Source organism: Hippocampus bargibanti, linkage group LG07 (assembly GCF_051943395.1).
Source record: "Hippocampus bargibanti isolate YZ-2025 linkage group LG07, ASM5194339v1, whole genome shotgun sequence".
In the NCBI taxonomy this organism is placed as follows: Eukaryota; Metazoa; Chordata; class Actinopteri; order Syngnathiformes; family Syngnathidae; genus Hippocampus; species Hippocampus bargibanti.
This window is the reverse complement of record NC_142740.1, coordinates 3,287,216-3,301,141: the sequence shown is the minus strand read 5'-3', so window position 1 is coordinate 3,301,141 and position 13,926 is coordinate 3,287,216. Positions and strand designations below refer to the sequence as shown.

Genomic DNA, 13,926 nt, shown 5'->3' with positions numbered 1-13,926 from the left:
ATATCGATATCGGATATATCGATAGTCCCGGTTATATCGATATTTTTCGGGCTCCCTTGAATATCGATATAACGAGACTTTACTGTATATGAAGTCAAATTGAGCCGCAACAGGTTTCGCAACTACTGTCAGAAGCTTTGTTATAATAATAATAATAATAATCCATTTCATTTCATCTATAAGCGCCTTTCAAAACTCTCAAGGTCACTTTGATTGGGTGACGAACAGTTCAGGGTGTCCCCAAAGACAGCAGGGCTAGGCTACGGCACCCCCGCGACGCTAAATCGGTTCACAAAATGGACGACGGGATGAATTTTGTTAGTTTTTTTTTAATTATTATCTCATGATCGAATCAAAACGGGAAAGCGGCGCGGGCTTGAAAGGGCCCTTCAAAATAGATTTTTGTTTGGTTTTTGTTTTTTTTGTTTTTTTCCCTCCGAAGCTATTTACAAGGTTAAAATAGAAAAAGGCGACGCGAGACTAAATAAGAAGAAAGTCGTGGTGGTAATGTAACGTGAATCAATTTAGTCCACCTGGGTCACCTCCACCTCCATGGTCTGAACGACGTCGGGCGGCGCCTCCTCCAACCGGACGCCCGTCATGGCCTGTTGCGCCAGCACGTAGTTGACCACCTGCATGATGCCGCGGTCGCTCAAGGTGGCCATCGAGCCATCCTCCGCCTCCGCTTCCGCCGCCGCCTCCTGGGCGGCCTGCACGGCCTGCACCGCCTCCACCGTCTCCTCGGTGATGAGTACCGTCTCGATCTCCTCGGAGGCGTCGACGGGCGCGGCCGCCAGCCGCAACTCGGGCGGGAGGTCGGCGGCCAGGATGCTGACGGCGTGCTCCACCTGCGTGCCCTGATTGTGGAACTGCAAGGTGTCCTTTTCCAGCATGATCTTACCCGGCAGGCTTTCGGCGTGGTACTTGGACATGTGCTTGCGGAGGGTGCGGGCGTCGATGTGCGCCTCGTTGCAGTTGGGGCACACGTACGGACGCTCGCCCGTGTGCGTGCGCACGTGGCGTTTCAGGGAGCGGGCGTCGGCCCACGCCACGCCGCACGTCACGCACTCAAAGGGCTTGACGCCTGGGGGAAAACGGCGCGTGTTACGACGTATCGATCAGGTGTTGATTATTGGCGTCAAATGACCTTGGTGGTTGTTGATGTGCCTCCTGTATTCTCGGAGTTGCGTGAATTTCCTTCCGCAGTGCTCGCACTCTCGCTCCAGATTTTGCTTGACGCGACCTTTCTTGCCGTGCGTGGCCTTCTTCACGTGGCGCCGGAATAGCGCCTTCTCGAAGAATTCCTTGCCGCAAACGTTGCACCTGAAACGGAGCGAGCGGGGGAGGGTCAAATAGGAGAAATTGTCATTGGCAGGGATGAGAAAAAAAAGGCATTTATATATAAAAATGTCATTTCGACAAAATGTCAGAATGTATTATTTAAAATACAGTAAAGTCTCGTTATATCGATATTCAAGGGAGTCCGAAAAAATATCGATATAACCGGGACTATCGATATATCTGACCCTGTTTGCATGTAATTTTCTCCGTGCGTGCATAGAAATAGTATCGATATAACCGGGACTATCGATATATCCGATATCGATATAACGAGACTTTACTGTAACTGTGATACATAATGTAAAAAAAACAAAAAACAAAAAAATAATCATCCATTTCATTTGTAAGTGCCTTTCAAAACTCTCAAGGACACTTTACAGTCACTGGATCAGTCTTTCTGTGGGTGAGCAGCGGCAGCCACTCGAGCCAGCGTTCACTCAACGCAAAGTAACCCAAATAAATAAAAAGCGAGCTATCCAGCTAGCCACCAGATAGCTAATAGATAGCAAGACAGCTACCTAATAGATAGCTAATAAATAGCTAGCTGGATAGATAGCTAACAGATAGCAAGACAGCTAGCTAATAGATAGCTAATAGCTAGCTAGCTGGATAGATAGCTAACAGATATCAAGACAGCTAGCTAATAGATACCTAATAAATAGCTCGCTAGCTGGATAGATAGCTAACAGATATCAAGACAGCTAGCTAATAGATAGCTAATAAATAGCTCGCTAGCTGGATAGATAGCTAACAGATAGCAAGACAGGTAGCTAATAGATAGCTAATAAATAGCTAGCTAGCTGGATAGATAGCTAACAGATAGCAAGACAGCTAGCTAATAGATAGCTAATAGCTAGCTAGCTGGATAGATAGCTAACAGATAGCAAGACAGCTAGCTAATAGATAGCTAATAGCTAGCTAGCTGGATAGATAGCTAACAGATATCAAGACAGCTAGCTAATAAATAGCTAGCTTACAGATAGCCAGCCAACTAGCTAATAGATAGCCAGCTAACCAGCTAGCTAGCTAAGTACTTTAATTAATTAATTAAGTACATTATAATATAACATAATATAACAATAACATCAAAATAAACCCAATGTGACGTTCCACCCGTTTGTGGTTTTAGGAAAGTAGTAGTTGATGTTTAAGTCATAATAATACTAACAATAATAATAATAATAATAATAATAACAACAACAACAGTAACAGTGACAGTAATAGTAATAGTAATAATAATAACATTAAAAAAAAGGGTTAAAGGGCAAAAACAAGATGCGCGAGACTCACTTGAAAGGCTCGGCCACGCTGTGCGACTTGACGTGCGAGTACCAGTCCTTCTTCCAGCTGTAGCACTTGCCGCACATCTGGCACTGGAAAGGCTTGAGGCCCATGTGCTTGTTCATGTGCTGCTGCAGGTCTTTAGCCTCGTAGAAGCGCTTGTCGCAGCTGACGAGAAGGATACAGTCAAGCTCGAGCTAATAGATACCCAGCTATCAATCCAGCCAGCCAGCTAAATAGCCACACAGCTAGCCAGCTATCAGCCAGCCAGCTAAATAGCCACATAGCGAGTCAGCTAAAAGATAGCTAATAGATAGCAAGCTATCAATCCAGCCAGCCAGCTAAATAGCCACACAGCTAGCCAGCTAAAAGATAGCTAATAGATAGCTAAACATTTGATATAGTGTATTTTTTTTACATGAGTAATTCGTTTTTCACATAATTTTCGGTAGTTAATTCATTTAAAGTAACCAAAAAAGACAATTTGGGCCATTTGGGAGCCATAGGAGCCGGATCTTTTTAGTGAGCCGAGCCAAAAGAATCAGCTCTTTGGAAAGAGCCGGAATTGTGTCTACTCACTGAGAACAGGCGAAGGCGCGCACTTCCGGCTTGGGTCGGTGCTTCTTGAGGTGCTTGCTCAAAGCCGAAGCTCGGTGGAACGTGGCCCTGCAGATGTTGCACAGGTACTTGGATTCACCTGCGGCGTTGCCAGGGCGACAAGAAGTTTAGTTAGGGGGGGTGGGAGGGTAGGAGGGTCCTGGGGGTGTGGGCTGTGCATTTTGTGTTCAAAGTGTTCTATGTTACTGGCTTCAGGTATCTCGCTAGCTATCTACTTGCTGTCTATTAACTATCTAACTAGCTGGCTGTGTAGTTGGCTATCTATTAGCTATCTAACTAACTAGCTGGCTATCTGATTGGCTATCTATCTAGCTGGCTATCTATTAGCTATTTTGCTGGCTATCTGGTTGGCGATCTATCTAGCTAGCTATCTTGCTAGTTATCTATTGGCTGGCTATTAGCTAGCTAGCTTTCTATCCATTTGAGTTATTCCGGGTTGAGTGAACGCTAGCGCGTGTGGCTGGCGCGTGTGGTCGCCACAGCTCACCCACAGAAAAAAAAAACCTTATCCCCTAATAACTAACTAACTAACTAGCTGGCTCTCTACTTGGCTATCTATTAGCTAGCTATCTTGCTAGCTAGCTATTAACTGCCTATTAGCTATCTAGCTAACTATTTGCTTGGCTATCTATAAGCTAGCAATTTTGCTGGCTATCTAGCAAGCTATCTATTGGCTGTCTATTAGCTATCTAACTAACTAGCTGGTTGGCTATCTATCTAGCTGGCTATCTATAAGCTAGCTATTTTGCTGGCTATCTAGCAAGCTATTTGCTGTCTATCAGCTATCTAACTAACTAGCTGGCTATCTGTTTGGCTATATATCTAGCTGGCTATCTAGCTAGCTATTTCGCTAGTTATCTATTGGCTGGCTATTAGCTAGCTAGCTTTCTATCCATTTGAGTTATTCCGGGTTGAGTGAACTGCCTATTAGCTATCTAGCTAACTATCTGCTTGGCTATCTATAAGCTAGCAATTTTGCTGGCTATCTAGCAAGCTATCTATTGGCTGTCTATTAGCTATCTAACTAACTAGCTGGCTATCTGGTTGGCTATCTATCTAGCTGGCTATCTATAAGCTAGCTATTTTGCTGGCTATCTAGCAAGCTATTTGCTGTCTATTAGCTATTTAACTAACTAGCTGGCTATCTGTTTGGCGATCTATCTAGCTAGCTATTTTGCTAGTTATCTATTGGCTGGCTATTAGCTAGCTAGCTTTCTATCCATTTGAGTTATTCCGGGTTGAGTGAACGCTGGCGCGTGTGGCTGCCACTGCTCACCCACAGAAAAAAAACATTATCCTGTGACTGTAAAGTGACCTTGAGAGTTTTGAAAGGTGCTTATAAATGAAATGTATGTATTATTATTATTATGATGCTAACCGGTGTGCAGGCTGGTGTGCTCCTCCATGCTGCGCTTGCTGACGAAGGACTTGTGGCAATACTGACAATGGAACTGTTTGGTGACGTCGTGGAGGGCGCGGTGCATCTTGAGGCCGTGCTTGTGGGCGAAGGTCTTGCCGCACACTTTGCAGGCGTGGGGGCGCACCCCCGTGTGGTGCAACATGTGGATGCGAAGGGAGTACAGCTTGGGCAGCGTCTTGCCGCAGATGTCGCACACAAACTCGCGCTTGGCGGGAGGCCATTTGGGGTCCTGGGAGCCATCGGCGTGGTGCGAGGAAGAGGAGGGGTGCGCCGATTTGGGGGCGGGCGGACGCTGGGTGCTTTTTTGCTTGTGGCGGGCCAGGTGGGCGCGGAGGGAGGCGGCGTACTGGAATTCTTTGCTGCATAGCTGGAAGGGAAAGAACAGGTTGAGGAGGATTTTTTTTTTTTTTTTTTTTGGTGGTTCATGTGGTTTTCATGTTGGGTTTTAAATGTTGAGGTAAGGTTGGGGGATCGGGTTAGATTTGCTTTCCAGTTGGTTCGGGTTAGAAAGTCTTAATTGAGGTTTGAAGACATGGTTGGGTTTCAAGATGGGTTTCAATTTTTTCAACTTAGGGTTTAGGTTTCAAGTCAAGGTTCATTTTTTTGGGAGGGGGTTAAAATGAAGATTAAGGTTTTAAGATATGGTTAGGTTTCAAGATTGGTTCCAATTTTTCCAACGCGGGGTTTTGGATTTCTAGTCACATTTTTATTTTTAGGGAGGGGGGTTAAAATGAAGATTCAGGTTTTAAGATATGGTTGGGTTTCAAGATGAGTCCTAATTTTGTTTTTTACTCACGGTTTGGAGTCAAGGCTTTTTTTCTTGGGGGGTTAAAATGAAGATTAAGGTTTTAAGATACGGTTGGGTTTCAAGTTGGGTTCCTACTTTTTCAACTCAGGGTTTGGATTTCAAGTCAAAATTATTTTGGGGTCCAGGGGGTTAAAATGGAGATTGAGGTTTTAAGATACGGTTGGGTTTCAAGTTGGGTTCCAACTTTTTCAACTCAGGGTTTGGATTTCAAGTCAAAATTATTTTTGGGGGCCAGGGGGTTAAAATGAAGATTGAGGTTTTAAGATACGGTTGGGTTTCAAGTTGGGTTCCAACTTTTTCAACTCAGGGTTTGGATTTCAAGTCAAAATTATTGTATTTTTTATTGGGGGGGTTAAAATGAAGATTAAGGTGTCAAGATACGGTTGGGTTTCAAGATGGGTCACATTTTTTTCAACTCAGGGTTTGGATTTCAAGTCAAAATTATTGTATTTTTTATTGGGGGGTTTAAAATGAAGATTAAGGTGTCAAGATACGGTTGGGTTTCAAGATGGGTCACATTTTTTTCAACTTAAGGTTTTAAGATACGGTTGGGTTTCAAGTTCAGTTCCAACTTTTCAACTCAGGGTTTGGGTTTCAAGTCAAAATTATTTTTGGGGGCCAGGGGGTTAAAATGAAGATTGAGGTTTTAAGATACGGTTGGGTTTCAAGTTGGGTTCCTATTTTTCAACTTAGAGGTTGGATTTAAAGTGAAAATTATTCTATTTTTATTGTGGGGTTTAAAATGAAGATTAAGGTGTCAAGATACGGTTGGATTTCAAGATGGGTCACATTTTTTTCAACTTAAACTTCAATTTTTTTTGGGGGGGGCGGGGGTTAAAATGAAGATTAAGGTTTTAAGATATGGTTGGGTTTCAAGTTAGGTTCCAATTTTTCAACCGGATTTTAAGTCAAAATATTTTTGGGGGGGCGGGGGGTTAAAATGAAGATTAAGGTTTTAAGATACGGTTGGGTTTCAAGTTCAGTTCCAACTTTTCAACTCAGGGTTTGGATTTCAAGTCAAAATTATTTTTGGGGGCCAGGGGGTTAAAATGAAGATTGAGGTTTTAAGATACGGTTGGGTTTCAAGTTGGGTTCCAACTTTTTCAACTCAGGGCTTGGATTTCAAGTCAAAATTATTCTATTTTTATTGTGGGGTTTAAAATTAAGATTAAGGTGTCAAGATACGGTTGGATTTCAAGATGGGTCACATTTTTTTCAACTTAAGCTTACATTTTTTTTTTTTGGGGGGGGAGGTAAAATGAAAATTAAGGTTTTAAGATATGGTTGGGTTTCAAGTTAGGTTCCAACTTTTTCAACACAGGGTTTAGATTTCAAGTCAAAATTATTGTATTTTTTTATTGGGGGGTTAAAATGAAGATTTCAAGGTTGGGTTTCAAGATGGGTTCCTATTTTTCAACTCAGGGTTTGGATTTCGAGTCAATTTTTTGGGAGGGGGGGGGGTTAAAAATGAAGACTAAAATTTCACTTAGGGGTTGAAGCAAATGGTTAAGGCTTTCGATCCTGAGTTAGGGTTTCAAAATACGGATTTAACGACTTCAAGGTGGCCTGGGTTTCAAGTTAAGGGCCTCAACTTGGATCCATTAAAAAAAAAAAAAAAAAAAAATTGGCCCAATCTGGTACGGATTTCAAAAAAGGGCTTCAAGCTAGTTTTCAGGATTTGAAATCAAATATTTGGCTTGAAATCCCAAAAAAGTCAAGAACTCGACGCCCGCTTACGCTGCACTTGTATCCGCGACTTTTATCGTGCTTCATGGTGTGCATGATGAGCGCGTAGCGGCGCGGGAAGGAGGCGCCGCACTCGGAGCAGGTGTGCGCGCCCTCCGCGGCGCCCTCGGCCCGGACCTCGTCGCTGGCAGGCGGCGCGGCGGCCTCGGTTGAGCCATCGTCGTCGGCGCAGCGGGCTTCCGGGTCTTCGGTTAACTGGGGTTCTTCTTTCACGGGGCTCTCGTCCGGCTGCTTTGGGGGCCGCCCCCTTTTTAGGGGTCTCGGGCCCACCTACCAAAATAAAACGGTGAGTGGATCTTTTGGAATAAAATGGCGACAAACGGTACCTTTGGAGAGGGGGCGCTTTTGTCGTTGTCGTCGTCGTCGTCGTCCAGGCCCATGTGGAGGCGGGCGTAGCCACCCTCGCCGATGGAGCGCTGGCGCAGTCGCCGTTGGTTGGGGTCGCCCTCTGCGGACGCTTCCGCCTCTTCCTCCACGTCATCCAGCGACGGCGGCGGCGGCAACTCCTCCATGGCTACGTCTTTCTTCACCTTGGGGGGGCGCCCACGTTTCCGTTTAGGGGTTGGTGGAACGAGCGGGGAGGGGGCCGGTGGCTCGACCGCGGCGGGCTTCTCTTGCCCCGCCTCCATGTTTAAAAGAAAAGTCTCCGCCCCCTCCGGTTGCTCAATGGCCAAACAGGCCGACACCACCGCCAGGGACTCGGTGGCGCCCGCCTGCCCGCTGTGGGTGACCACCGTCATGGTTTCGCCCTCGGCGGCAAGAAGCGCCGCCTGGTGGGCGATCAGCGTCAGGGTCTCGCCGTTTTCCACTCCCTCGGCCGCGAGCGGCTGCTCGCCGCTCGCCGGCGCCACGATGGCAAAAGACTCCCCCGCCACGGGGGGGCCGGTGTGGGTGACCACTGCGCTGCCGTCGCTTTGGATGGTGACCGTGTAAGAAGAGGCCGTCCGCTCGGGGTCGGGGGTGGGTTCCGCCGCTTGTTCGGCGGCGGGGGGGCGGCTGTCCTGGTGCTGGTACACCACCAGTTTCTGCTCCTCCACCTGCTTGTGTACCGACTCGCAGATGTGAAGCACCTCGGGCATCAGCAGGTGGCGCGCCAGGTTGGCGATCTCCGCCATGATGCTGAAGTTGAACGTCAGCATCGACGTGTACGAGAAATCAAGTAGAGGCAGGAAGCTGTCTTTGGTGAAACCTGGATGGACGGGAAACGTTTCGAGTTTAAAGGACAACCGACACCTCGGGACAAGTTGCGTCCAGAATTTGTCAAATCACTTCTACTGAGCGCATTTGACAAAGATTCCACCGCACATAGCTCTATTTTACGTTTTAAGACTCGCGCTGAATATTCAGGAAGTCTTGTTTTCGACGATGCCGGAGTGACGTCGCTAAGGGAACCCCCCTGACCGAGAAAGCGACACACAATGCATTTTAGGTACAGTGAGACCTCAACTTACAAACACCTCAACTTACAAACTTTTTGTCTTGCATCAATGGCCACCTTAGGTCAGTATCATCCAATCAAAATTGCGCTTTCCGCCAACTGCCGCCCAAACAGGAAATGACCAGCGAAAAAGCGAGAATATGTACAGTGAGACCTCAACTTACAAACACGTCAACTTACAAACTTTTCGTCTTACAAACGTCAAATTTATGAAATTTAAACCTTATAATAAGCACTATTTTCATAATAGACACCCACCATGGCTGGCGGAGTGATCTTCGGCGGAAGCACACGACCGAACAGCACCAGAGGTTAAGTTACCAACAGTCCTTATGGAAGGTGACTCTCCTTCCATAAGCCATCAACGACCATCAAAAAGGTAAATAAAACTTTATTTTACAGCACAGTTTATTTCTTTAATTACAGTCGTCATGTAATGTGCCTCTCTTTCCAAACGGCAATTCCCTTTGACCTCCAACGCCATTCCATCAAGCCACCAATAAACCATCACAAATGTAAATAAAGTGACTTTATGATACAATTCAGTGTATTTCTTTCATTACAATACAATAGCGCATTTATTATACATAGAATAAGGTATGTTGCCTGTAGTTTTTTAGGCTTATTTAGTTGAAAAGTATATTTTATGGAAACCCGGGAACGGATTATTCCCATTTTAATGGTTTCCTATGGGATTTTTTTTTTTTGAGATACACACTTTTCACCTTACACACTATGTCTGGGAACCAATTAAGTTCGTAAGTTGAGGTCTCACTGTACTTTGTTTCATCTGAAAACACCGTGTTGATCGCAAAAATCAGAAGAAAAACGACATAAATAACGCAATGGTGAATCGTTGTGTGGCAGCCGATTGTGGTACCACGCATAAAGAAGGTGTAAGTTCACACAAATTTGAATTTTTTTTCTGAATCTCCAGTTTTGAGCTCATTAGTGGCAGTTTTGGGCAACTTTAAGTCATTTTTATTGGTGTTTTGCGTTTGACTACAAATATCAGCCTGCATGTTTTGGGTATTTTAGATGCCATAAAATGGTTTTCTGATATCGGTTAGGAAACAAAAAATTTTTGTCGGTTGTTCTTTAACTCATTTACTGCTATTCCCGAATTTATTCGTGACGTAGAGCGCCACTCACGTACAGTAAAGTCTCGTTATATCGATATCCAAGGGAGTCCGAAAAAATATCGATATAACCGGGACTATCGATATATCCGACCCTGTTTGCATGTAATTTTCTCCGTGCGTGCATAGAAATAGTATCGATATAACCGGGACTATCGATATATCCGATATCGATATAACGAGACTTTACTGTATTTGCTAAAAATGTTTTTCATGCCTGGGTGCCGATAAAGACCTCTGGTAATGTTTATCTCTTCCACAAGAGGGCAGCGTTTCCCTTTTTTCCATGTCAGTGCTTCTTTCCAGCTTCTGCTGTTGTTAAAGCGCGATAGAAATCATGATGTATGTTCTGTATTTTTTGGACAGCCGCCCTCATTTCATGCTCATATAACTCCAGACCCATATCATTTAGGAAATATTTTTTTTTCTGATGAAAGAAGATAGTCTAAGGTTTCTTACAATTAATTGAATATTTATGTATTCCCAATACTCAATTTTCTGTGGGTCCTGGAATTTGAGTGAAAATGACAAAAAAAATTCTAAAATACAAATTTTTCGGGAATGGCAGTGAATGAGTTAAAAATTGGACCCTAGTTGAGGCCCTCAAGTTGGAACCCGGGATTCATTTCACTCCCAAAACTGTCTCACCGGCAAGGTCGACCACGGCCTCGTGCGTGGACGCGGCGCCCTTCTCGAAGAAGAGCTCGTTAAAGTACTCGCTGCACGCCGCCAACACGGCCTTGTGCGCCCGATACTCCTCGCCCTCGATCAGCAACGTGATGTCGCAAAACTGATTGTTGAGGCGCTGCTGGTTGAGTTTGTCCAACACCGTCTGGCCGTGATTAGACAGGAACTGGTTCACTTCGCCATTGCTGTTCACCTGTGGCGGAAAGAAAAAAAAACACACACACACACACATCTGTAATGCTATTCGTATCATAGAGTGATACCATGGCTTACGAACTTAATTGGTTCCCAGACAGAGTGTGTAAGGCGAAAAGTGTGTATCCCAAAAATTAATTTCCCATAGGAAAGCATTCAAATGAGAATAATCCGTTCCCAGGTCCCCATAAAACATAATTTTCTAACTACTTTCTAATTTTCTGAACCTTAAAACTACACAAAATATACCATATTTTATGTATAATAAATGTGCTACTGTATTGTAATTAAATAAATAAACTGTACTGTATAATAAAGTCGTTTTATTGACCTTTGTGTTGGTCGTTGATGGCTTGATGGAATGGAGTGGCCGGTTTCATCAGCATTAAGCACTTGATGAGGAACGTAGCCTTCTTCTTTCACCATCTTGAGGAATGATCCCTTGTAGGTGCTTTCTCTGCAATAATTTTATCTAGTTCCTCATCAATTGTGTTCTGTTTAGCTGGGTTGATTGCTTTTTGCATCAAGTGTTCAGATGCGGGTTATTTGTGGAGCCTGATCGATGGGAATTTTAACCTTGCAGTCTACACTCTTCCTTTGAACTATCTATGTTGAAACCAGTCCAAATGTCACTGTTTTCTATCCATTTTGTCACTCTCTCTCTGTCGTCTGCCTGTCTCTTTAATGTTTAAACCACCTCCCCTCACTGCTGCGTTCTTGACCAATCACGTGGCTTTAACCGACGACTGGGGGCTGCCATTTTCTTTTTTATAGAATTATCTCTTGTTTCTATTTATAATTGTATTTTATTTATGACTGTATCTATGCTTGCTTGTGACTGAAAAGTGTCCTGAGAGCTTTGAAAGACGCTTGACATAAAATGTATTATTATTATTATTATTATTATTATTATTATTATTATTATTATTATTAAATAACCCTGTGAGCTGTAGCAAAGTAGGCTAACAATACTTACGTAAACCAGCTCGTGCTTATCGGAAGTCTTTGCCATCTTGGATCGGCTCCGACTCGACAGGTCTGTGACGAAGAGACTATCGTCCGTTTCTTCTCCCACCCCCCCGTCTTCCTCCTCTTCATCCTCCTCCTCCTCGTCATCATTGTCATCGTCGCCCGCCTTGCGCTTCCTCGCCCGGCTGTTTGCTCGCCCGCCTCCCCCGGGGGTGTCATCCACGCCACGGCGAGTGGTGCAGGTGGCGCACTCGCGGATGTGATCCTTCACTTGTTTTAGAATTCCTAAGATGGCGGAGGAAAATAAAAGTTTGGCATGGCTTGAGTCGGCACTCGGCAGCTTGTGAGCAGTGACTTGAAGTGCAGCCTGATGTCACAAATGTTTTAACTCATTCACTGCCATTCCCAAATTTATTTGGGAATTGAAAATATGACATGGAGCGCCATTCCCGAATTTGTACGGATTTAGATTACCTTGACAGTTTACCTTTTAGATACCTTGACAGTTTTGAAAGGCGCTTAAAAATGAAATGTATTATTATTATAAATACCAGGTTTGGTTACTAGTTTCATTTTATCTATTCTATATTTTCATTATCATTTTATCTATAGTATATTAGCAATCTATTGGCTATATGTCTAGCTAGCTCGCTAGCTATGTAGATGGCTATTTATTAGCTATATGGCTATCAAGCCAGTTAGCTAACTGTCCAGCGGGCTATCTATTAGGTATCCGTTAGCTAGCTGGCTAACTTTCTATCTATTTGAGTTACTTCCGGGTTGAGTGAACGCTGGCGCGTGTGGCTGCCCTTCTCACCCGCAGAAAAAACAATCCTGTGACGTTAAAGTGACCTTGAGAGTTTTGTAAGGCGCTTAGAAAAGACATTTTATTATTTCTTTTTTTCCTTCCACACACACACACACACACACACACACACACACACACACACACACACACACACACACACACACACACACACACACACAAACTTTTTTTGGGGAAAATTCTTAACCCCTAATGTTCTTGCCATTTTTATGTAATAATTTGGGCCATTTGGAGGGGGTTCATCAAAGCATTTCATGGCCACAGGGTGGCGACAACCAATTTGTAAAAGTCACCTTAGTCTTGGAAGACGTTAAAAGCTCAACATGGTAACACCCCCAGGCTCTCTTCTCCCCTTTGAACCCATCAACAAAGCTTCGTACTCCGGCCGCCACGAGTCTCGTCTCCCGGTCTTACCTCTCCACCAGTACTTCCGTGAGATACTTTCCCAGGTGATCTGCTGGGTGAGGTGCTCCCCTCCTTCGAGGACGTGCGTCTGCTCGATCAGTTCCTTCCTACGGTCGTCCCGCAGGATCACCTCCAGCTCGGTGAACACGTCCTGGCCCTTTAGTCGCCGCTGGTAGTACAGGGTGCCCCCGCGGACTACGTAGCAGGCCGCCGCTTTGCGGATCTTCCGTTTGGTGTTGCCCGGTGTGCCCGGGGCGTACGGTTCCCGCTCGTCCGTCAGGTAGCGAATGATAGCTAAGTAGCTTTCCTTGCACGACATGTTGTCGCCCGCTACAACGCTGGGTACGCTTACCGCGAAAAGTTTCCCTTTCCTCGGAAACGAGTTTGGGATGTTAATATATTTTTAGACGCGAGTATAAAGTTGAAATAAAGGCATGGTGAGTATTTTCGAGTGTTTTTGTTCAGGTGGAACGCCAGTTTTAGACCGTCAGAGTAGACGTGCCCGAACAGACAAAATGGCTGCTGCACAACCGGATGTTACGTCCTCATAGTGTCGCCCTTGAAGGGGAAAAACAGTAACACAATAGGCCGCTAGGGGATGCTACAATTAAACGTTTGCCAAAAATCTGTTTTGATCGAACCACGATAGAAATATGATATGATTACGAACCAAGTATTTTTTATTATTGTTTATAATTTTAAACAAGTAACCCATGATTTTAAGACAGTATTAAATCATAAAAAAGGCAAAATACAAATCGCATTTTATAATGCTAATTTAACAACTACTATTCATTTTTACGTGAATTTACGAGTATAATGAATGAAATAAATTTACTAGTATAATTAATGAAAAATCAATCCCCCAAACCAAATATCTTTTGTATGTCAAATAATGTAAACGAAACACAAGTTTATTCTAAAAAGAAAACATTGGTGAAAATGACCTCATTGTATCTCACTTTCAGCTGTTAATAATGTATGTCTTTTTACTTAAAATTAGTAATTTCATTCATTGATATAATTTAGCGAGCAATTAGAAGGAATCACTTG

At 44.2% G+C, this 13,926-nt stretch overlaps 1 protein-coding gene across 1 annotated transcript; it reads right to left on the bottom strand.

Annotated features, from left to right (window-relative positions):
- Positions 1-313: 313 nt before the first annotated feature.
- Positions 314-13,408, bottom strand: zbtb11 (zinc finger and BTB domain containing 11). The gene is made up of 10 exons (XM_089001857.1): positions 12,883-13,408; positions 11,650-11,927; positions 10,440-10,671; positions 7,541-8,403; positions 7,206-7,484; positions 4,619-5,027; positions 3,202-3,319; positions 2,632-2,790; positions 1,148-1,323; positions 314-1,084 (listed from the first exon to the last, which is right to left on the bottom strand). Exons 1-10 carry the CDS (start codon positions 13,190-13,192, stop codon positions 525-527), a joined length of 3,384 nt encoding a protein of 1,127 aa, XP_088857983.1. The 5' UTR covers positions 13,193-13,408; the 3' UTR covers positions 314-524.
- Positions 13,409-13,926: the final 518 nt, after the last annotated feature.